Here is a 24,318-nt window from a genome sequence, read left to right as displayed (position 1 = left end):
AGGTGTGAGGTGGGCGTGATCAGATTTCAGCCAATGAGTGTCGAGATCAACTATCAGTAATCTACCGATGGCCCACTACACGCTTACGTTTGAAGTGACGTAAATGTAGTAAATTCAATTAAATTATAAAGTAAATAAGATAATGACGCCTTTGATGGCGACATGTTTAAAAATCACCTATGCTGTCGCCACCAGAGCACAACTCATAATTGACACTCGCCTGGTGACCATGATCATAAACAGTACCACTGTCTGTGCAATGATCAATCTAATATTACATGTATAGTGATTTTACGACTTATCCGGACACCAAACTTGCTAATTACCCAGCAACTTCGCTGATGATATTGAGACTTTGATCGGTAATACCAAAGCACTTTGGTAATTCACCTCAAACTTGATACTTGATCTGGCTGCATGAGTGCTCCATGGGTACACAATATGTATACAAAGTCACTGATAAGTATCATACTAGTGCCATAAACTAATTTGTGAGGGGGGGGTTTGGCATTCCACTGAACAGCATTCCTCAGTAAAACCAACATATGTAGATGTGTGCTGTTCATCCGTGTTACATGTAAAACTCAACTAGGGAGAGGTTAGAAGAGTATAATGGGTCGTTAGAGTTTGTTTAATTACTTTCAGAGCAGCAAAACTATTACTTATGTTACAAAATATAAAACAAGGGGACATTGGAATTCCTATTACAGTATTGTGAGGAAAATCCTACGTTATCCAGTTTATTTATAATCCGTCACCTAAATAGAATAGTCCCACTCCGCGCATCCCCCATTTGTTTTTCTTCTCTAAAACCTGCAGTTTCATTCGTTTGAAACAATTATACTTTCATCAGTGAAGAGTTGTTACCGGTGACTATCACAACTTTCACTGCCAGTTGTTGTTTTCATAAGATGCAGACCATTTGATACTGAGGTACGCGGAGTTGCTTTTATGTGCAGGCAATGCAGATGCCACTTCACAGTTCACACTGTGCTGTTGATCGGCAAAGTACAAGACGTCTTTGTTTCACTTTTTTTAATTTTAAGATATGATTCATGGGAAAATTTTACCAAATGTCACTGATGGGATTGTGTTTTCAATTTTATTTGATGCAGGGATATGAAATACTGTGTCAGTTTAGCTCGAAATCGTTGCAGAGTTTTGCTGCCTTTTGGCAATGGTTGTCTATCAGCATAAATGTGATCGAGGAATGCCAGTTCATGGAGATACAGAGATTGCAAAGCTTACATGTATTCTAGCTTCCTTTACCATTTCTGCAGGTACAAGTTGATTTAGTAAAGTGATTGAAAGTTTGAGTGGTGTTCAATAATTGTGCCTAAATCAGCTAGAATTGAGTGGAAAAGTATTCAAGTAAGACTGTTCAATCAGATGTGATGTCCATTGAAGCACTGAAGTTACAGAAATATTTTGGTGCAGTGGGCAGGTTTACTGCATTGCAAGTTGTATTAGTCCTGTGCCATTTTCATCACTTTGTTCAGCAATTTTTGTATGGGTACACTGTTGAATACTTTGAGTGCAAACTCATATCTCAAATTGGTTTATGCTATCACTGTATGCACTGTGGCTGTCAGCGTCTGTGTTTACACTTTGCCACCCATGGAGTTACTGCAGCCAGATCAAGTATCAAGTTTGAGGTGAATTACCAAAGTGCTTTGGTAATTACTGATCAAAGTCTCAATATCATCAGCGAAGTTGCTGGGTAATTAGCAAGTTTGGTGTCCGGATAAGTCGTAAAACCACAGTAACAGTTCCTATAAAGGCATAGACTGTCTTAGCCTCATGAGTTGCTGACATAGTGACGTGTTTCGTCAGTGCAATAATCCCCTAACTTGATCGCCGCTTGCATCATTCAATGAAGGTACTGGGAATGTGGTCTGACCACTGTAAACAGAGTAGCCTGGGTGTTTAATATTGTTATTTTTGTTGTTGTTTATATGTTGTTATTGGATAATAAATTGAAGAACACAAGTATTTTCTTGTTGTTGACACTGGTGCTCTGTGTGTAAATAGGAAAGGATGGTCACCGGTGCTGTACTTAAATATCTTCTTGGTACCTCAAAGGCCAATGGTAGCTTGATAATTATTATTTTCTTCAACAGTTATTTAGAAGGTTAACAGAAGAAATAAAAAAAAGAATATACTTGTGTTCTTCAATTTTATTATCCAATAACAACATAAACGACAACAAAACAACAACATTAAACACACAGATAAACTCTGTTCCACCTGTAAGGTGCTACTGTCCCATAAAAGTTGTTGTCATAGTATACTATATGTTGAAAAAGAAGATGTGTTTATTTATTTACTTATTTAACTTCAGTATAAATTTTATTCAATTATGATATGACAAAACTGCTGGTAAAGCCCTATACTATTAATTGTACATAGCAGGCCAGTGTAGGTCATGTAAAGTTATACTGGGGTTGATGACTGCAGCTCTGCTAAGAAGGTCACCTAAATTACCTGTGACAGTTTCAATTGCTGTGTAAATTTTACACAGTGTGTGTGTGGCTAGCATGGAAGAGAACATTTAGGGGCAAACCATTTGATATCCTGGGGGATCTGGAAGATTGATGAGGTAGCATTATTTTTTTTACCTGATCCACTGTACATTTTTTTTCCACTCTCCCACCTTTTTTTTGCCAAGCCTTCTCTGACTATTCTTTTATCATTGACATTTGTTGGGAATCTTTTTTTTGTGAAAATCTTCCAGACCCCCCCCACCCCCAAGATATAAAATGGTCCACGCCTTACTAAAAGAATGAAATCATGTCAAATCAGTTGTAAATGTGATATAACAATGTCTAACAGAGTGACATTAAACAACAACAAGGGCCAATAATTTTTTTGAGTTTGACAAACACCACCAACTTTAACATTTGATTTATAACTTTTGACAAAAAAGCTACCTGGTAAATAGGAGAACTACCTAACAAAACATGTGAGCTACAGAGTTTACTTTTCTTATCTGTAAGTATCCAAGTCTCAATCTTTGAATGAAATGTCAGAGCAGTCAGATGGAATAATATTTGGTGTAAAAACCAACAAAACAAAACAAAAAATCGTGTCTGAAAAGTGATCTGATTGAAACCAGATGTAGATATGTGCTCTGTCTTTGCACTTTGTCATCCTTGCTTCTCTACCAAGGCAAGGCTCAACTGAAAACAAATACTGTATTAAGGACACAGAAACCAACAGCAACATCTGATTTTAATAAGATTAGTCTGAAAGACATGTCAGATGGATTTTTAGTAAAAAGAAAGCAAGATTTTATCTACCCAGTGTAAATATCTCTCGTATTTGTGAAATTTAAGTTTTCTGGCAAGCAAAAATGAAGTCTTTTTAATGAAAAGCTACGTACCACAGTGTGTACTGTGTTGTTTTCTAGGGTCCTCCTATTTAAACAAATAGTTTTCTTGGGGGTCCATTTGTTTAAAATAGGACTCCTAGAAAACTGTTTTTTCAACCATGAAGGTTTGGCCCACTGTTCTTCAGGTATGCCTTTTCATTGACTGTAAAGATTTCCTATTTGAAAAATACCGCAATTATACGGTGATGCTCAAATTTGATCAGAATTGGTACATACCAAAGATCAACAATAAGTGTTATTTCTATCTGTTAAGTGCAGGAAATTTATGACAATTTCTGCACAGTACAACCAGAAAAACAACAAGAAATATTTAAACCAGAAAATTAAGAATGACAAAAGTAAACAAGGTCTGAAACTTTAGGTACTGAAGGTCAACTTTAGCAACATGCATAGCAGAGAATCTTTCAACCATGGATGTACAAAAATAGACATCCATGGTTTCAGCAGATCTGTTAACATGTCACAGTTCATAAACAATGACAGGAAATGACCAATTAGCTGTTTCAGTTACTGCTACCACTCCCAAACATAATAGGTACCCTGCATACAAATAGGTTAAAGGTCAAAATCCTCTTATTCAGATGTGTGGGCTGATTCAGTTCACTGCCACCACTCCTGCACATTTGCAGGATTTCCCTTTTTCTTACCTCATTTGCACATTTTTGACACTGACGTGTTCATTTGAACAAATTCACATCTCAACCCCTGCATCTACCTGTACACCAAATACTGAGACGGTAGCTTTGGCGGTATGGGAGCCTTTGTGTGTGACGAACATACATCCGCACATACATACCCACAAATATACAGACATACAGACACCACCGACTCATCATATAAGCTCTTTTTGGTATTTATATATAAAACCAAATATGAGCTAATCACACACTGTATGTGTACCTCTCACAGGAATACTTTACCTGAGCACTATAGATAATCACAAATAACTGTACGAAGTCCCCCTAAAATAGCAGAAACAAAAATTTTCAACAAAAAACTTAAATTTTTCCAATGTGAGACCATCCGTGTTGGTTTATAACTGGAAGAAAATTAATATAAGTTTCAGCTAGATATACAGGCCAAGTCTGAAATTGAATTTTTTTAAGGTAGTGTGTGCCTTGAAAGCGAAAGACTTAAACTTTTGCTAAAACTTTACTTAAGGAATCTTTCAATCATTCTCTTTCAAAATCGGGATAAAAATCAGCGGTCAATGTGCAAATTTTGGTACTAGAGAAACAAATTACCCAAGATTTAAAATATTTGAAATTCACAATGGCCACCACCCCTGTGTTAATTCTATGGAGAAAAATAAAATTTTTGATTCTAAATAAACTAAGACAGTGAAAATTTTTCTTAAACAAAGAGTTTGAAAATGAACCCCCACAAGTGGTAGATCAGAAAAGAATTGTGAAAGTTGAGTCTGAATATCTGTCCCCAAGGCGCATTCTACCTTAAAAGATCACTCAGCTTTGTCTCAGTGTCCTGTACAATACTACAAAGACAAAAAACAAAAACAAAGGATATAAACACTTTTTAAAAATATCTTTATTGGAATGACCTTGTAAAATGGACAAAGAAGGAAAGGGTTGTTGTTTGGAGCATTTGAGCAACTATCTACGATTAGCTGAGGATGTGGAACATTCATTATAATATGCTTTGCTTGAATCCGGCAATCTGATTGGCTGGAGCCGGGGTTTATATTCTCAACAAGAAGACCTGCGCGCCGCGTAACATTTTTGCGCTCGCGCAAATTTCGAACGCCAACTTGAGAGCTCAGCGCGCCGTGTTGTCGAACAAGTCTATGGCTCCAGATTGATTTTGATTGTTAAATTTTAGTCTAGTGCAGCTTGACGAACCAACAAATGAAGAGTTTCTGTAAGCAGCGAAGGCTATGTAACAACAACATAATTTTTTAAAGTTTTTTGAGCGTTTTTTTGAAGTAAAATTCTTCAAGTTCGATGTCTAATCGCAATATCGATGCATTGCGTAACCGTATTTTATGAATTCAACTGTGCATGCGCGCGCGTTCTGAAACGTTCTTTTTTAGAGTTTGTATGAGGCTGGGCGCTCCTGAACTCTCGTTCCAATAACGATATTGTCCACTTGTTTTTAACTTTAGTATATTATAATGAGGTTATAAACGGTGCGCTCGGGTATTTGGTTGCGGATATAAGACCTCTGGGGTGAAAATTAGCATATTTGGCGGGAAATAATCACCGAGCGAAGCGAGGTGATTATTTCCCGCCAAATATGCTAATTTTCACCCCAGAGGTCTTATATCCGCAACCAAATACCCTCGCTTGCCGTTTATAACCTCTAAATGTTAACTTGAAGATCCTGCTGATCCAGTGTGGCAAGCATTCCTTCCACTAGCAAAGCCTATGTGGTGATGTCACAGCGATGACAAATGCTGTGTGCAGAGCGCTGTAGCAAGCATTCTTTCCATCAGTTCAGTGTGCAAGCATTCCTTCAACTAGCAAAGTGCATGTGATGATGTCACAATGATGATGAATGCTGTGTGCACAGCAGTGTGGCAAGCATTCTTTCCATCAGCTCAGTGTGCAAGCATTCCTTCAACTAGCAAAGTGCATGTGATGATGTCACAATGATGATGAATGCTGTGTGCACAGCAGTGTGGCAAGCATTCTTTTTGCTTGCAAGGTACAGGTGATGATGTCATAATGGTTATGAATGCTATGTGCATAGCAGTGAATATTAAACTAGTCTAGCATGGAAAGCATTCCTTCTGGATATGCAAGATGGCAAAGGGATGCAGTTTGAGTGAAACACAGCTATAAGAGATGGAAAAGGTTTCTTGAAATACTGACATGGATATTTTGCCAGGGTACATGTGACAAGTGTACAATCAATGTAACTTACAAAATATAAAAATGAAAACTATTGAGAATCCATATTGTGACATGGTTTGTCTTCTTTGATTTATGAGTAAAGTCCAGCAAAAATGACACATGCTAAGTTAGCTGTTGTATCACTATGGATTTCAAAGTATTTATCGCATGTGGCAGCAGTATATGTACAAAAAGACCACATGACATGAACACATTAGAGCACAACTACAATGTTTGTCTTAATATCCATCCATTTTTTCCATTCATAAGAATATATTCTTGAAATCCTTTACTCGATATTGAGCAGGTTCCTTGGATTAATATTGCACATAACATCTTGGCTTGAAAGTTTTGTGGAACAGTTCACATGGCGTAAAATCTGACATGAAAAACAGCTGTTCTGGAGTAATACAGAAAAAAAGTTTATAAAAGATGAGATCATCAATTGGTCATGACAATTTTTCCTGTCAACGGCTGATTCAATACAGGATACAGGTCACACACTTCTTCTAGTATCACAGTTTTGCTGATGTTTGGTCTGCAAGAGAAAAAAAATGTTTCACACCATGATGTCCAAATTCATGAACAAATTTGATGTATTTTAATCTTAGTCTTAATAATCCACAACACTTCACTTCATAGTAACAATGTCTCTGTTCAGAGACATCAACATTCATTTCCCTTACTCCAATTTCAAAAGAGAAGTATTAACGGCTAAGAGATGATTCTAGTTGTTTGCTAGAAATTTTTTAAAGAATGGCTGAACGCATCGTAAATAATAATATGTGTACCTGCAAGAGAGACTTAAAGGGCCAGGAGCTGATTTTTCCCTATTTTTGTTTGTGTCTGTCAATTGCAAATGCTTCATCAACTCCCCCAAGCATTTTAAAATTCCTGCTATTTCATTGGCCAACACAATGTTGATACCTGTAGAGCACTGTTATTGTTAACATTTGAATTCTTGTCCAGACTAGAATTCACTTGTCAGCAGTAACAATGCAATCTATACATGTACAGACTGAGTTGACAAGCTACATACTGTGTTCCTAAATATACTTTTGGGAGTAGAACAAGAAAGTGTTGTTTACAATGAAACAAAAATAACAACATTAAAAACAACATTACAGCTACCAGTCCGGGTTATGCCCATAGAGAGGATATTACGATTGACCAATCAGCGAACCTGCCGCTGCCAACGTCATGAATAATAAACCATGCAAACCTTGGCTCGTACATTGCAACGAGTTTGGAACTCTTCGGCTTGATTTCGCCCTTTATTTTTAGCACTAGGTAGTTTTTAGATGTAGACGTTACGCACAATGTTCAGTGCGGCCGAGATGGTGACCGACACAAGTGGTTAGTACATTGAAAAATACTTATTTGGATGAATTTCCTGGCCGGGTACGGCTCCTAGAAATCAGCATTTGACCCTTGTAAATCTACAGTAAGTTATTTGTCGCCAAATATCGCCTATTTTTGGTCAAATTTCAATTTAACCTTGCCATCTGCAGTATGGAGAATGTTTCAAGCTTTGCAAAGATGGGTCAACTGTTTTAGTCGGTCATCGGAGCACGATGGAGCACGAATTTTTCGATCACCATGCGTTTCCCGGTACGATTGACCCTTCGCTCAGAAAAACACGCGCCGGATCAATCGCCGAGAAGTTAACCAAAAGCTGGAAAAGAGAACGAAAAACGTCCAATAACTCTTTGTCGAATATGGTCAAGGGTAAAGAAACTCAGAAAACTATTCCTGAAGAAATCTTACAATTTTTTAACACGGTAGAACGTCGCCAATCAACTGGAGCTAAGATACTTCCGGGTAGCCAACAGTCTCACTCGATCGGTGGATCTGTCAGGTCATATCGCGATCTGAACATAACATTTCAAAGTGAACCAACGTAACCTTTGACCCTTGTTACATATACAGTACGTGATTGGTTCTTGCCTTAATTTCATTACATATACGGTACCCCATTGGCTCTTCCTACTATCCTCTATATGGACATAACCCGGACTGGCTACTGTCGCTTTAAGAATGCGTAGAATATCATGGGGTATAATTTTATCACTGAATACACTATTATTACTTACTTCAAAGTTCCATTAGCTACTTTGTTGACAATATCCTTTAAAATATCTGAGAAAATGATTCAGGAAATAAGCTCAGTGGGCCATTAAAGGTAAACCACATTAAAAAAATATGAAATGCTTTTATATTAAATTTACTATTCATAATGTGACATGTTCTGTGTAGCGATTTTGTCATCTTTCATATATACAAGGACTCTTCAAAACTCAAGTATAATGTTTACAATGTAGATCATATTTCCTTTCACTTTCAGGTTTCTAAACTCCTTAAATTAATTTACCAAGATTTCTTGGAGTTTTGTTGATTCCACCCTATAAAAATACATAAAGCGGATGGAAGAAAACTCCTGAGTAAGTGGTATGTTGAATTGAGCTATGGCCAGTAGTTGGTAAAAGTGCACGTTTCACATTGTTGAAGCTATCGTGCCATGGGGAGTTGTATGCCATTGTACATTATAGAACCAAAACGTGTAAGGCAAACGTGCATGACTAAACACTGTAAAAGTCTGCACGTTAGACATTTTAGACACGTTAGGTCCGTACACGTTAGGTTTGCACGATACACGATAGGTTAGCATGATTGGCATGGTAGATTTTGACCGATGTTGAAAACCTAAAATGACATACACGTTAGACATTTTAGACACGTTAGGTCCGTACATGTAAGGTCTGCACGATACACGATAGGTTTGCATGATTGGCATGATAGAAATTGGAGTCATGTGGAGAACCTAAAATGACATACACGTTAGACATTTTAGACACGTTAGGTCCGTACACGTTAGGTTTGCACGATACACGATAGGTTTGCACGATTGGCATGATAGATTTTGACTCATGTGGAGAACCTAAAATGACATGCACGTTAGACATTTTAGACACGTTAGGTGCGTACACGTTAGGCTTGCACGATACACGATAGGTTTGCACGATTGTCATGATAGATTTTGACCCATGTTTAGAACCTAAAATGACATGCACGTTAGACATTTTAGACACGTTAGGTGCGTACACGTTAGGTCTGCACGATACAAGATAGGTTTGCACGATTGGCATGATAGAAATTGGAGTCATGTGGAGAACCTAAAATGACATACACGTTAGACATTTTAGACACGTTAGGTCCGTACACGTTAGGTTTGCACAATACACGATAGGTTTGCACGATTGGCATGATAGATTTTGACTCATGTGGAGAACCTAAAATGACATGCACGTTAGACATTTTAGACACGTTAGGTGCGTACACGTTAGGTTTGCACGTTACACGATAGGTTTGCACGATTGGCATGATAGATTTTGACCCATGTTTAGAACCTAAAATGACATGCACGTTAGACATTTTAGACACGTTAGGTGCGTACACGTTAGGTCTGCACGATACAAGATAGGTTTGCACGATAGGCATGATAGAGGTAGACCTTACCGTGTTTGTAGGCCATCACGTGAATCTTGAGAAATATCGTATAACGTACCAACCTAAGATTCACGGAGCTAACGTGTCTAAAATGTCTAACGTGTATGTCATTTAGGTTGTCTACGAGTCAAAATCTATCATGGCAATCATGCAAAGCTATCGTGTATCGTGCAAACCTAACGAGTACGGATCTAACGTGTCTAAAATGTCTAACAAGTATGTCATTTTAGGGTCTCCAGATAAGTTGAATGGTACAGTCATGATATACACGTTAGACATTTTAGACACGTTAGGTCCGTACACGTTAGGTTTGCACGATACACAATAGGTTTGCATGACTGGCACGATAGATTTTGACCCATGTCGAGAACCTAAAATGACATGCACGTTAGACATTTTAGACACGTTTGGTCCGTACACGTTAGGTTGCACGATACACGATAGGTTTGCATGATTGGCATGATAGATTTTGACCCATGTCGAGAACCTAAAATGACATGCACGTTAGACATTTTAGACACGTTAGGTGCGTACACGTTAGGTTTGCACGATACACGATAGGTTTGCACGATTGGCATGATAGATTTTGACCCATGTCGAGAACCTAAAATGACATGCACGTTAGACATTTTAGACACGTTAGGTGCGTACACGTTAGGTCGGCACGTTACACGATAGGTTTGCACGATTGGCATGATAGAGTTAGACCTTACCGTGTTTGTAGGCCATCACGTGAATCTTGAGACATATCGTATAACGTGCCGACCTAAGATTTACGGAGCTAACGTGTCTAAAATGTCTAACGTGTATGTCATTTTAGGTTGTCCACGAGTCAAAATCTATCATGCCAATCGTGCAAACTTATCGTGTAACGTGCTGACCCAATGTGTACGGACCTAACGTGACCAAAATGTCTAACGTGTATGTCCAGATAAGTCGAATGGTACCATATGTCAATCGTGCAGTCATGATATACACGTTAGACACTTTAGACACGATAGGTGCATCCATGTTTGGCGTGCACAATACACGATAGGTTTGCACGATTGGCATGATAGAATAGGACTTATTTGTACGCCCTAAAATGCAATACATGTTAGACATAGGTTCTTTAACGTTAGGTCTGCACGATACACGATAGGTTTGCACGTTTGGCATTTTAGGCACGTTAGTTCCAACCTGGCATACACGTTAGACATTTTAGAAACCATAGGTGCGGATATGTTGGGTCTGCACGATACACGATAGGTTTGCAAGTTTGGCTTTTTGGTCACGTTAGTTCCGACCTAACATGTCAAACATGCACTACTAAAATGTAAAAATGTCTAAAATGAAAAAATCCCGACTTCTGGCCATGGATGGTTGAATTTGCCTAGACGACCCACTTGAAACGGATTTGATATCAACGACTTTGACATTAAGTGATATTCTCAAAGGATACGAAGGTATCGTCCTTGTTGCCCTGATGACAATGTCCAGAATGAATCAAACAGAAAGCTGAGACTGGCTGCTTTGTAAAACAGGACCTGGGATTCTGGTGGGTCGAGCTGTTGGGAAAGCAGAAAACCACAAATACATACTGATTGTAAACAGATTAGCCATTACTGTGGAAGACACATAAGTCAAAGAAATTCAAATACGATATCTGATCAGATTAGTGTTTCGTGGTACTGCCTCTATTTATCATGATGATTTACCAGAAATTAAGTCCGAACAAGTCTGAAATGTGTGTTCTACATAGGTCCAGTGTCATTACAAGGGCCAATTGTAGATAACATGATCAACACTTTGAGTGCCATAGTCAATTTTTGTTGCCTTTATAAAATATTCCAAATCAATTTTTTTTTTCAGATTTTTGCTACAATTTTAATAATAAACTGTAGCCAATGAAATACGGTGTCCATTTGGTCCAAAATTATCAAACAATTACAGAAAAATTCAAAAATAAATGAATAAAACGTTGAACTTAAATTTTGGTGGGAAAATTACAGCACTCAAAGGGTTAATGTTATCAGGATTCTTAGTCATTTCACAATGGTTTTTCTTGCTGTATATATGAAGATGATTTCTTAACTTCTGACACATGTACATTCTCTATCTGCTGAGAAATACATGACCTGAAGATACAACTGAACATGTACCTCCCACATGGCCACAGATACTACTTTACAAGCTGACAAACACACACACTGCACAACTATTGGTCATTTAAATGTTTTATTTGTACACTACACAAATACTATGACACAGAAATGCTCAACTGATTTCAGCATGGTCAACTGTAGACCTTACAGCTACGGGGTCTATGGGTCAACTCATGAAATAGACATACCTGCAAATTATGCTGTGATGTTACCCAACGTCCCCCAACTGCTAGGCTCATTACCAACTCATGTTTACTGGGATGTTGATTTTCAGCTGATTTTTTCCTTGCAGGACTTGTTGAAGTGTTATCATCTTCTTCAGCTGGGTACAATTTTACTGAAAGGTAAGTGTCCAAGGAAGCTGAGATTTAAGAATTGCACTTTATAGAGCACATCACACAAATATCGTCAGCAACATCAGCAGGAATTATATACAATTGAGTGTTATTTCTTACCACCATTATCAATGATTATGTCCACCCCTAAACCACCAGTCTCTTCCAAACAACTGTTGAGAAGTATGTTCTTTCCTTTGGCACTCATGTCGATTACATGTGCTGCAAAGATAACAAATTTTAAAGCTGATTAACCCTTTGAACACTGTAATTTTCCCTCCAGAAATTTTAGTGCAACATTTTACCAGCTTTTACGTTTTTTTCTGTAATTTTATTGTAATTTTGGACAACATGGCGATTGCTTTTCATTAGCTGCAGTTTTTTATCAAAAGTTTAGGGAAAATCGGAAAAAAAAAAAAATGACTTAGTTATATTTTTGGTGCTAAAATGATTCTAATGATAAAATTTACTGATCTACTCTAAAAGGTGTGAGCATTGGGGACTGAATTGAAGCTGCCTTGCTAACTCAACTCCTACCAACTAGACATTCTGTCAGAAATTGCAAGATGCCTTCAGAATCATCACAGTCAGTGATTTTTACGCCGTGCACATTAGGTATACTGTCTTGTATTTGAAATGTACCTGTCACTATGGAGCAAACTGCACTTTGAATTTGGACTCCATAAAACTGTAACCTTTCTATTAAAATGCCCTGAGTGACCTGTGAGTGACCTGACAGTGACCTGTGAGTGACCTGACACAGAGGATAACAAAGGTTGAGTACAATTGTGGCTGCAGCACAGACACTTGATTCCACTGACCTATCAGCTAATTGAGAGCAGTTTACCACTCTATCCACAATCATATTTTGACATGACCTACCGAGTTCAGGTTTCATCCTTTCTAAAAGTAGTTTTTCTTCTTGTGTTGCTGCCGTGGCGATGACCTTTGCACCCCACAACTGAGCCAGCTGTATAAGAATCTGACCTGCAGACTAAAATGCCATAAACCAGGATTAACAGTGGCATTGTATTACTTCTTCATGCACATTCTTACACACACACACAAAAACATGCAAGGACTAATGAAATTAATTTACATACAGCTGCATACCGCATACTGTACTTTTAGATCATAATTCTCGACAAATCATAACTCTTACATAGTGCACTTTTTACTATCCTTTCATATACTTACATCCTTTCATATACTTACATTTGCAGCATCAGTTACAAGTAGAGTTTCACCTGCTGATAGCCGTGCCAAGTACTGCAGTGCTGTGTACGCTCTCACACCATCACCTATACAAGCTGCAGCCTCAGTGAATGTCACCCTGGTCGGTTTCACAACTAAAGAGATCAAGACAATTTGACACTGATTAAAGGGAAAAGTTACAAAGAAAGACAGTCACAGTCACGCTGTGTCATAACAAATTACAAGAGGACAATTTAAGATGAATTTTTAAAATACAGTAAATGACATGTCGTACTTCAAAAAGCTGATACGGTGACAATTTGTCAATTAAAATGAACTTCATTGTTACTGCAATGTAACCATATTCTTCTGCAAAATATCAAAATTATCCTTGAGTTATTTTATATTACATTCAAGGATAACATGTTAAAATGTAAATTCTGTATTTCTCAGGGACACACACACACACATACACACACACAGACAGACAGACATACATCGTCATGATATTAGCTCACGTGTGTGAACATGTGAGCTAAATATGATAGACACCAGTTTTGTAATTAGTGATTTAATCTGAGAGTACTGAGTGAAAGTTGATGAAACCTGCTATATATAATGATGTAACAGATATCTGATTGTTCTGAGAAGCGTACTACTATTAATGAATCTGTTGTAAAACACCTGAGCACATTCAGTTCACATCTGGTTTTTACAGTCATGCTGGTATTCTCTGAATCATTTGTAAGACTAGGAAACATGCTGATTGGTTGATCCATGCAAAAAGAATTGTTACTTACTAATATTGTACTCATTAACAACACAAATATCAGCACATCCTGAACAGTCAGCGTCCAATGGCAACATACCAACCACTTCTTCACCAACCTTTACACTTGTAACTGCTGATCCAACTAAAGAGAGTATGGAAACAACATGATCACTCTCAACATTCAATGAACGACTTCAGTAAAATAGGTTTTTAAAGTCCAAATAAGACGAATGACTTGTGATGAATGACACTAACATTGTTGTGGTTAAAGAATCGAAATGAAACTTATAATGTGAGAGCTTGTAAGCAGACTTTCCACTAATATCAGTACTACACATCCATTCATCCGCCACTGACATTGAGCAATGCCAATGAAAATATGAGCTTTTGTCGTATGCACTCAGACATTAACTAATGTAGGTGTTCACATTCTACCGGTATTCAGATACATGACATTTTTCAAGTATACAAATGCTTTCAGAAAGATATGACGATAACATACATTTTTCAACATCTCACAAGCATGGATTCAGCAAAAATTTTTGTGTGAAACAAAGAAGATTCTTAAATTGATAAAGAACAGAGTTTTGATACTGTTTTACTATTTTTGCAAAAACCATACCTTGTATTACTGTGCCAGAGATCTCTCTGCCGAAGGGATAGCTTCCTTTGTGAATATTCAAATCTTTGGAGGTCTTGCAATAGAGAAAAAGATTTTAATCCAACACTATCCTTTTCAAGGTAAATTTTGCATACTAAAAATCAATTGCTCCTGATATAAACATGTAATTTACAGCTCATGATTTTATGTATAACACTTATTATACTGTTGAGAACCAAAAAATCTGCAAAAAATGAAAACACCACTACGAACTAGGGTCCACTGTTACTTTCATTCTGTATCAGGGCTCCCGCTACCTATTCGCCAATTCGCCAAATGCGAAAGAAAGTTAAAAATGGCTACAAAAATTCCTGTTTGGCTAATGTAGTGGCTATTGAATTCTTAGACCTCCTCAACAGAAAACTACACCTAACAATAAAATGTTGTAAGATGTTCAACAGTTTACCCTCCTTCCTACAAAGTTGCAATGTATTGAAACAGTTTAATCTCCTTTCTACAAAGTTACAAATTCCCTGGTACGTAAAACAAACATTGTTGCTGTTCGATACTACAATACATCATGAACGTAAGGTCCATGAATACACTGAGGCCTGCTTTGCCTCTGTGAGTCCTGGATCGCGATCGTCCTTGAGTCTATCAAAGTTTTACCTACTTTGCTGTATCAAAATTTGGCCTGCAACTACTCAGTTTGATAGTAAAAACCATAATTTCAAAGGAAACTTTCACAAACGGAGCCATAATACAAAAGAAAAGGAGAAAAAACTGAGGTTTTCTGAAAGGTCAAGTCTAGGTCATCTCATCATGTGATGTCATGCATGAAGACCCCCTAATTACACAATAATGGTTCACAAGAAACCACCTAGGGTGGTCCAATAGGTAAAAGGTAATTTTGCTGCCTTTGGCATTCAGCTTGACTGACTCCCATTCGGCCTACTTTCAAACTGCTATAACTTATACAAGAAATTATGTGATTCTGAATGATTTTAATATTTTTGTAGATTCCACCAGTTTAATAATCTAGAAGTGAACATCACCAGACATTTCTTGATGATATCAAAATATCAAATGAAAATATATCTTGGCTAAAATGTTATCATAATCATTAAAACAATGAATGCCCTAAAACAGTGAGTAATTTAAATGAACATATATCGTTGTGTCTTGTTTTACAAGAGTTTTGTTTGGCCCAGCCCTTTTTGTCTCAAGAAAAGTACTTATACTCAAGATGCTATTTCAGCCTGCTTGATCACAACTATGATATACAAGTAAAGCCGGGCCCTTAAATACCACAATAATCGTATCTACACTGCCATTGTGCTATACCATAAATGCTGTCTTCTGCATGGAAATTGTTTTACTTGTGTGGCTCAAACATTTAGGTTATGGAAGACTGCATAAATTGCCACATGAGAAGCCTGTAACTTATGACAAGCTATCATACTGTGAATACTAACTGGATGTGGCAGAAATATTCAATCTGTACCTCTTGTAATATACACTTAACATTGCTACCAGATTTTTAGAATTCAATTGCTACCTAATTTTATTTCTGGTGTTTAAAGTTTACCACCAAAAATGAGAAAGGATTTCTATCCCTGAAATGTCATAAAAACACAGATTATAAATGCAAAAACTAAACACATATTTCGTTAGTGTAAAAACCATCATGAACATCATACAAAACATCTGATTTGTAAAATTAGGGACTCCTGAATGACGAGAAAGCTGTTGCCACACTTGAGATCATAAACTGGCTAAAAGTTACTCAAAATGGCTAAAAGATTTTTGATTTGGCTAATGAGTTGGCTAATCATTTTGGTGACTTAGCGGGAGCCCTGTGTATGCAATACATTATTTGACATTTTAGTGTTCAGAGTACTTCATGTTTGAAAGGAATACTTTTCCTCTTCATTCCTTGTGAGTCTGATCTCAATGGTCAATGTGTATATGAATATACACAGTTTTTGTGTTATAGATGTGTGTGCATAATGTCATTTCATTCAGGTGGCTGACTTACCTCTAATCTAAATGGCGCAAGACCGCATGCTTTAACTTGAATCATAACAGAACTATTGTCTGCCAAAGAAGGAGGGGCAGCCTATGAATGTAAGTCAAATGAAATATTTTTCTAACCAGTAATGAAATTATAGTTATAACTTCTATACATGGACAAGCTAAACAGTTCTAATGTTGTTAACATCACTGAACACTACTACAGCTGTTCGGAAAAGACATCCTGAACATGTTTTAATGCTCATTACTTGAACCCTTTTACTTCTGTATCACAGAATTTCTCTGATAGTTGGCCTGTTTGTGTATTTGTTTATATAGTAACTGTATTCTGATGTTTACATCGTATCCCGCCTAATACTTGGTGCGTGAGTTGCATACACAGAGACTTGTTTGCAACCATCGAAGCTAGTCCTAATATGCACTGTAAAACCACGGAGGTACCATGCTAACTCTAACTATGGAGCTAACTCAATCTGTAATCATGACAACGATTCATAAAGTTTGAAAACTGTAAACAGCTATATGTAAATTTTGTCACCTCACCCACGTGCATGCACTTACGTTCTGCTCAAGGATGCACAAGGTGTCTCCTGTCTGTGATGACGCTTGTACGCAGACCGTCCTCATTTTTCAAAGATTGATTATTTCAATGCTAGATGTTGTGGATCGCTGACATTTATCTCGTGGAGGCTTGCGAACGTGCAAATAAGCGACTGTAATCTGGGTGGAGAAGACAGTGTACGCAGTGACACTGAATTTGAGAGTTTGGAGGACACATCCCACTTCCTGGTATCCCACAATGCTACACGGTAAATAAAGATGATTTCCGGCTATGGTGTCTACTTAAACAGCTATGCTGATTGGCTGTACAGCAGTTCCGAAACTCACAGTTTTTATTGCCAGTTTTCCGTATTCGTCATTTTATGCAATAAAAGTTGAAAATAATGCTTATGTTTATCCATGCATTCTATTGATTTTGAACACAATTGGATCATTAGCACTTGCGTGGATATAATCCAAAACTTTTCATATCGCATAGGCCAATCAAAAAAGACGTTTTATGCAGGAGTGGTTTATCCATGAATGAGAAGCACCCGGACAGGACACACAATTCGGCGCAGTGGTATTTCTTAGTCTGTTTCCTTCTGTCTCATATAGGTATTTAAAGGGAGCCATCCCATACGGATTCCGTTAGATTTATCAATTTTTGCATAGTATAGTTAGAACTACAGAAACAAGTTCGGTGATATCAGACGGGTTTTAAAATCACATCGTGGAGAGAGGCGTATTCCAAGATGGCCACCGCTCTCTAACAGCGATATCCAGATCTTGGAAAGGGGAGTTTTTCAGAGGTAAGGGGTCAAATTCATGTATGTGGTACGATATTCTCCTGTTCCAACGAAGACGGAAAGGGTTCAACTATATACAAGCTATCCATGTCAAGTCCAAGCCCTATATCACATGTGTAATGCCGGCCCTATGGTTTGCGTGCATTCTAATTTGTCTGCAAAGCAGTGTAGTAATAGTATCTTAATATGTGTACTGTGTTCCCGGAGATTACTGGGACCATCACCCATGCATCAGGCCTAAGAGTTCCAGAAATAGAACCGAAACCCCGTGGTGCCGTTCTCCGAAAGTAAAAGCAAAATGAGTACCGGAGGTCAAAACCCGTATACAGACTTAGATCACGTGTTACTTTCCTTGAATGTTGGATCAGCAAATGTAATCACGGACGTACCATGATGCAATGGACACAGCTAAAGTGTGCAGTACGTTGAATTAATCAATTCAGCGATAATTACAGATTTGGACTCCATATGAACCATTAGCGCTGCAATAACATATGGAATGTTTGACTCCACGCCCTTGGCTTATAAAATGTTGAAGTTTGCTAAAATTCAGAATGTTCCCTGTAGGTTTGAACAAATTATTGTTTTCAGTAGGTAAATTCTTTCCCCAAGATTTATGCGTGTATCCAGGAACACTCAATATTTCGTCAATAATTCTCGAAATTACAACTTGCAGTGGCCAAGATAATGACCATCCTTTTAATCGGAAGGAATGAAAAATACTCATCATGATATACAGTGACACAGCTTAACTATTAACGCCAACCATGTATACTGTAACCCAGGAATATTTTTCCCAGTTGCACTGCAAGAAATCAGTGCATGTGTTCAGAGGATTTTAAATAAAATATTTCCTATAAAGATAATCTAGGAAATACAAATAAAAATGCTATAACTCCAGTCTTATCAGGATAGTTGCTCTCATTTGTAATCTTGTAAGCTTGGTAAATTGATTTTTTTCTGTGCACAAAACTTTATTTGCAGTGATTATATTAGCCAGCTGTGTGTTTGCTATCATTATTTAGTACATTCGGCAGTATGTTACAAAATCTTGTGAATCAGCCCAACAGGGTAATGTTCTTCTGGTAGACACTTAGGTTGTTTAATTTTTTTACCCCATTTCCCTGTCCATAGGCCAAACTCTCCTTTTGAAAACAGTTGGGCTGCACCAAGCTTCGTCAGTGGAAGGGTGACTTCATTAAATAGATGACTAACAGCTGTCTAAAATTAAATTAGGAAGTCAAAGCATACTGTGATGAAAAGGTACATTGTTTTGGTGTTTGCTGGCCCTGTTGAGGTCAACTGTCAGATTGTATCAGTGTAACAATATCCAGCTATGTCAAGGGCGGCTGCTTCCTTACTGTGTTGACTATGGTGCCTGGATATGGTACTAATCAAATCACACTCATAGGTCTCTGCTAGTACTTTACTGTCATTAGACAAAGGTCATTCATAGCCACTTTGCCAATCTGGAAAATCTTCAAGGGATTTCAAAAGCAATTCTGCAGCAGTTTAGAGATTACAGATCCATTTAGTCACAAAGATATGCCAAATGCAAATTTTCATAATTTCAGTTATTGCGGATTTTTGCTGGTTAACATCAGTGCTCCATGCAGGTTAGTTTGACCAAAAGTTTTCAGGCGATGCTATTGGACTAACTGAGAGGAATTTAAAAAATCCATAAAATCGACTCTAAAAGCTCAGAAATGTTAGAAATTAGAAGGCACACTTTTCAACACGTAATTTTTCAACTGTCTCAAATTATACATCATTTTCCAACAATTTTTATAACATGGTTACTCTATCCTACCCCCCATTCCTACAGTAGAGTAACCGTGTTTATGAAATTAGCAGTATTTGCATCCAAGTCATAGTATAGGGAAATTTTGCAAAGCATACAAGCATTTGAACCAACAGTATTTTTGCCTTTAGGTAGTCCTTGCCACGTGTTACCCTTTGCATGAGATAATATCGTCTGCAGTTTGTGTTTAAATCCAACATTGACTTCAGTCAAACAATAGCAATTAATATGCAGTGTATGGGGCAGCTACAAGTGCACTCTGTGAAAAAGGAAATTGAGCTGGGTTTTCTGCAACTCTAACCAATCAAAACAATCGAACAGTCTTGATGAATCATGTTAATAATATGCCAATACTTTTTACCTTGCCTTTTGCCAGTCCTTTTTTTGATTCTGTTTACCCAACAGCTGTGTATTGATGTACTCATCCAATCTACGAAAATCATCAACATATCATGTTCTTTTCATTCCACCAATCACATTCATAGACACTGGGTATTATTATACATTCTACCAATCATGATCTAATCTGGCGTTTTCCATATTGTTTCTTTTATAAGGAAACTAGAATTGCTTGAAACAGTCTGCTCCTGTAGACTGATTAATATACTTTGCAGAATAAATAATATAATATAAATTCATGTGCTGATAATTGTACAGCATAATATGAGCATAGGAGATTTCTCTGCTAAATAACTTTCCAGAATACATATCTGGATACAAGTATTGTGTACATAAACCTGATTTCACTGTGTGCAAGATAATAGAAGTATGTAACAGATACCATATTTTATTTTATTTTTCATAACTTACATCTATTTTCTGCACGTGTTTACATAGACATAGTGACAGTAGATAAAGTATTAAAATCATAACTGTGTTATTATGTGTTCCACAGTGCAACAGTCAAATGGGAGAGGGTGTGGTCAAATTAAGTGAGTTTCCTATGTCAGAAGCACGTTCTTATCTTCCTCAGCTTTGCTGGGATGCCTTCTCAGAGAGTGTTTCAGTTCACCACGCCTACTTGAAAGTAAATTGAAGACTCATATAACTTACCATTCAAACTATGTACCAAAAATTTCATTTGACTTTTAAGGCCATTCATTCTTTGAGAATTCCTCTTTTATTTATGGATTGTTACAGTTGGAAATTTTATACCCAACATGTAAGTTTCATACTTAGATTATTCTAAGCAGGACATGGGCTTCCATTGATATTCAACTTACCTAGAACAGGATTGAGAAACAGATGAGGTAACATGGGTTGTTTTTGACTTTGATAATATCAAATCACATTATAAAATTGCAACATTCACTGAAATGTGGCTCTCTCTTTATTACATTAAATAATCAATAGAAATTAACGTTTCTTAGTCATCTGTGCAGTTCCCCATTGAGAGTACCGTATAATTGAATAATTGTGGCAAAACAATCTAGGTTTCACATCAGCCAGGATGTAGCTATAATTGAGCCTGTCACAGGAAGTGAATTGTTATCAAAGCTTTGAATTAATGAAGATATTTCTATGGACTCTGCGATCATTACATTTTACAAGGATGTCAACTCGCCACTGGGAAACATTTTTGCTGGTTTAAATTCACATATTTATAAGTAAAACAATAGAATCCATCATTATTAAACATCTTCGTTCCACTTTCATTCTATAGAGTTCTTCTGTGAAATACCAAAATTAAATTGTGATTTATTAATGCCTTTTATATTATTAGAATGTAAGTTACTGGAGTTATCTTTCACATCTTGCCAGTAAAGTCAGATAATCAAACTGTTCTTAGTCATTCTGAAGTCCAATATCACAGCCAGCCAAGAACATTAGCAGGGTCAATATAATGATCATGTAGATTCAAAAGATGCAATGACAGTAGCAGGCAAGATATGTAATATTGATTTTTTAACCTGTTCAACCTGATTCCTTTTAAACAGGTCCACAATCGCTGTTGATAACAATAGGTTTGGGCTAAACCATACTGATGGAATGGTTAAAAGGGGAAACAGATGAAGGGTAACACTCACAATGCAATTTGAAGTGTGTATATGTGATAACAACTTTAGAGGACTCTAACTGTAAATTGATCAGATAAGAACTCATGGAATGCTACTGATAGTGGCAGTGATATGCAAACAAAGAAATTATAATATACCTGTATGTTTACACACAAGGGTAGCTACTGTTGGGTGTTTCAGTGCCAGGGGCATGTCATCGCTTTGCTAGTTATGAAAGAGAATAGAACTACATGTATTTACTGTGGGTATACTATTATCCTTCAACCAATGCATAATCAATGGCCAATGTCAACTTATCTATCTGATAGTGATAGCATATACCCAGCGTCCTCCAAAAACCAAGATTGTTGCAGTGTTGTCATGATCATAGAATGCATAGAATAAATGTAAGCAGATCTGAAGCCCTGATTTGAAAGATTCCCTTTTACCCTGTAACCATTGTAATAGTCTACTTGATACACTGATACAGACATTCCCTGTCATGTTCAAAGCTATGTCGTATGATATATAGGGCTGACTGGAATCCTATCAACTTGGGCATTCAAATAGAGAACTATATGACTTTCATATGTGCCCGTGTCTAGAATGCACATGCATAAGTCTACAACAGGACATGCTGGTTCCAATGCATTTTTCTCTGGATGCACAACACAATAAGATCCCACATCACAATGGTATTAAGAAAAAGAAATGCAAAAACATAGGAATTTACACATTCCTGTCCTTGTTCATGTAAGTGATTGTTTGATTGCACACACTTCTTAGTTGTACCTGACATTCATATCTGCAAAATCACAATAATGGCAAATCTATCTGAGTTTGATAAATGAGATGAATCCTTATACAGTTTTCCATCATCTAACTCTGATTATTTGTCTACATTTTGTCCAGACTTGCTTCTTTTATATTGCTCTGACTAAAGCCTAAAGACTTCGCTTTTAAAACCTTTTATCTTGCATCATTACAAGATGAGGATTGAACTTTGCTAGGTGGGCTTCATTACAGTTATTCCTGAAGTGATCAACTTCATCCTGAAGATGTGAATGGGTCACTGACTAATCCAGTAGTGTGCTTTTTACATACTGTTCTTCTTACACACCAAACAATTGAATTATCGTGCCAATGTAAACTGAGAGTTTTTGAATATGCTGCTCAAATGATAATGTATCCTTGATTGTCTATTAAAACTTGTAAGGTATATAAACCAGGTCCTGTGACTGTTGCTGTCGACAAAAAAAGATTTGTCTGCATGTACGGTATATCTGCTAAAAAAAGAAACAAAAACATTGTTTTATAGCACAGTACATGTAAACCGTTACAATATTTATACGTGTACAGAATATTTATAATATTCACATGATGACAGGGTTGAATTGTCATCGACACAAATGAAGATTAATGAACACACACCTTGGGATACAAACTGAAAGGGTTTCCTGAACCTTGACCCTAATGACTCCCTAGGCTATTAATGATGAATACAAAATTACTGCATTTGTCCTCCAGTCTTCACTGTAAGTGTATTTAATGATTGATGTTAATTACAGTAACACTCATTTATTTGCAGAATTCTACATCTGTGGTGACACAAGTTCGACTCCACCATCATGGCGCAGTTTCCAGGATCACCGCAAAGTAAGGATAATATTCAAAAAAATGTCTTCTACCAAATCGGCCATATTTATTTTGTTTTCAGGGAGTCCAAGAATCAGCTACATGAAAATCTGTCACTTTCAAAACTTAGCAGTAAATTGCCACCCATCATGCTTTACATCTTGCTAGTTCTTGCCAATCTACTCAAAAACTAATCACAAACTGAAATCACCAATGTCATTTCATGAATACTTGATACAAATTTTGCATGCAAAATTTCAGTATCAGTTAGGCTGAGCTACGTGTGCTCAAGAATATGCATACATCTCCCTTTGGTATCTTTGATACTTTTTATCTATATCCAACCTTTTGCCTTTTAGAAAATACTTTTTCATGTTCAGTAACACGTAAATGTATATTTTGATAGCATGGAGAATAACAGCAGAAGACAGAGCTAAACATGATAATATGTTCTTTCCACTTCGTCCAGTGGGTGGCTACATAACAGGTATGTGAACACTCAGTCAGTTGTAGTCAATGGCAGCTATGCCTGATTTTCTATGAACATTCTGGAATCAGACATATCACTCCTACACATAATAGACCAGACATGTTAACAAAACATTTGTAGTAATCATTGGTTGTGTAAAATTCAACTGTAAACAACAGATGGGCTTGCAGAACAACAGAATCATTTGGTGACCTATAGCAATTACAAGGTTGTATAGAA

General features: G+C 37.0%; 2 protein-coding genes across 3 annotated transcripts in view; one reads left to right on the top strand and one right to left on the bottom strand.

Annotated features, from left to right (window-relative positions):
- Positions 1 to 4,916: 4,916 nt before the first annotated feature.
- On the bottom strand, positions 4,917 to 17,624 carry LOC139142841 (quinone oxidoreductase-like protein 1). Of its 2 annotated transcripts, XR_011554483.1 has the most exons (12): positions 17,389 to 17,618; positions 16,832 to 16,912; positions 14,815 to 14,887; positions 14,221 to 14,334; positions 13,442 to 13,575; positions 13,109 to 13,220; positions 12,347 to 12,448; positions 12,080 to 12,228; positions 11,189 to 11,294; positions 8,334 to 8,379; positions 5,706 to 6,778; positions 4,917 to 5,567 (listed from the first exon to the last, which is right to left on the bottom strand). XR_011554483.1 is itself a non-coding variant. In XM_070713007.1 (11 exons), exons 1-11 carry the CDS (start codon positions 17,452 to 17,454, stop codon positions 6,682 to 6,684), a joined length of 1,080 nt encoding a protein of 359 aa, XP_070569108.1. In that variant the 5' UTR covers positions 17,455 to 17,624; the 3' UTR covers positions 4,917 to 6,681. The 2 variants fall into 2 exon arrangements, 1 of the variants encoding a protein (XP_070569108.1); XM_070713007.1 differs by having other exon boundaries at positions 4,917 to 6,778; positions 17,389 to 17,624.
- A 1,754-nt stretch (positions 17,625 to 19,378) lies between these two features.
- LOC139142840 (intersectin-1-like) overlaps positions 19,379 to 24,318 on the top strand; it is a 76,916-nt gene continuing 71,976 nt past the window's right edge. Inside the window, 3 exon segments of the mRNA XM_070713006.1 lie at positions 19,379 to 19,439; positions 23,563 to 23,630; positions 24,016 to 24,096. Coding sequence (XP_070569107.1) covers positions 23,603 to 23,630; positions 24,016 to 24,096 — 109 coding nt within the window. The 5' untranslated portion in view covers positions 19,379 to 19,439; positions 23,563 to 23,602.

Source organism: Ptychodera flava, chromosome 10 (assembly GCF_041260155.1).
Source record: "Ptychodera flava strain L36383 chromosome 10, AS_Pfla_20210202, whole genome shotgun sequence".
NCBI classification, from domain to species: Eukaryota; Metazoa; Hemichordata; class Enteropneusta; family Ptychoderidae; genus Ptychodera; species Ptychodera flava.
The sequence above is the reverse complement of the archived record's forward strand: the minus strand, read 5'-3'. Positions and strand labels throughout refer to the sequence as shown.

Bases quoted from the DNA above. Each gene is read 5' to 3' on its own strand.
- LOC139142841 (XM_070713007.1), bottom strand. From the start codon at position 17,454: ATGAGGACGGTCTGCGTACAAGCGTCATCACAGACAGGAGACACCTTG. The intron at 13,576-14,220 runs GTAAGTAACAAT...TGATCTCTTTAG, and splicing joins TGTTAATGAGTACAATATTA to TTGTGAAACCGACCAGGGTG. The intron at 8,380-11,188 runs GTATCCTTTGAG...TCATTTTCTCAG, and splicing joins GCAACAAGGACGATACCTTC to ATATTTTAAAGGATATTGTC.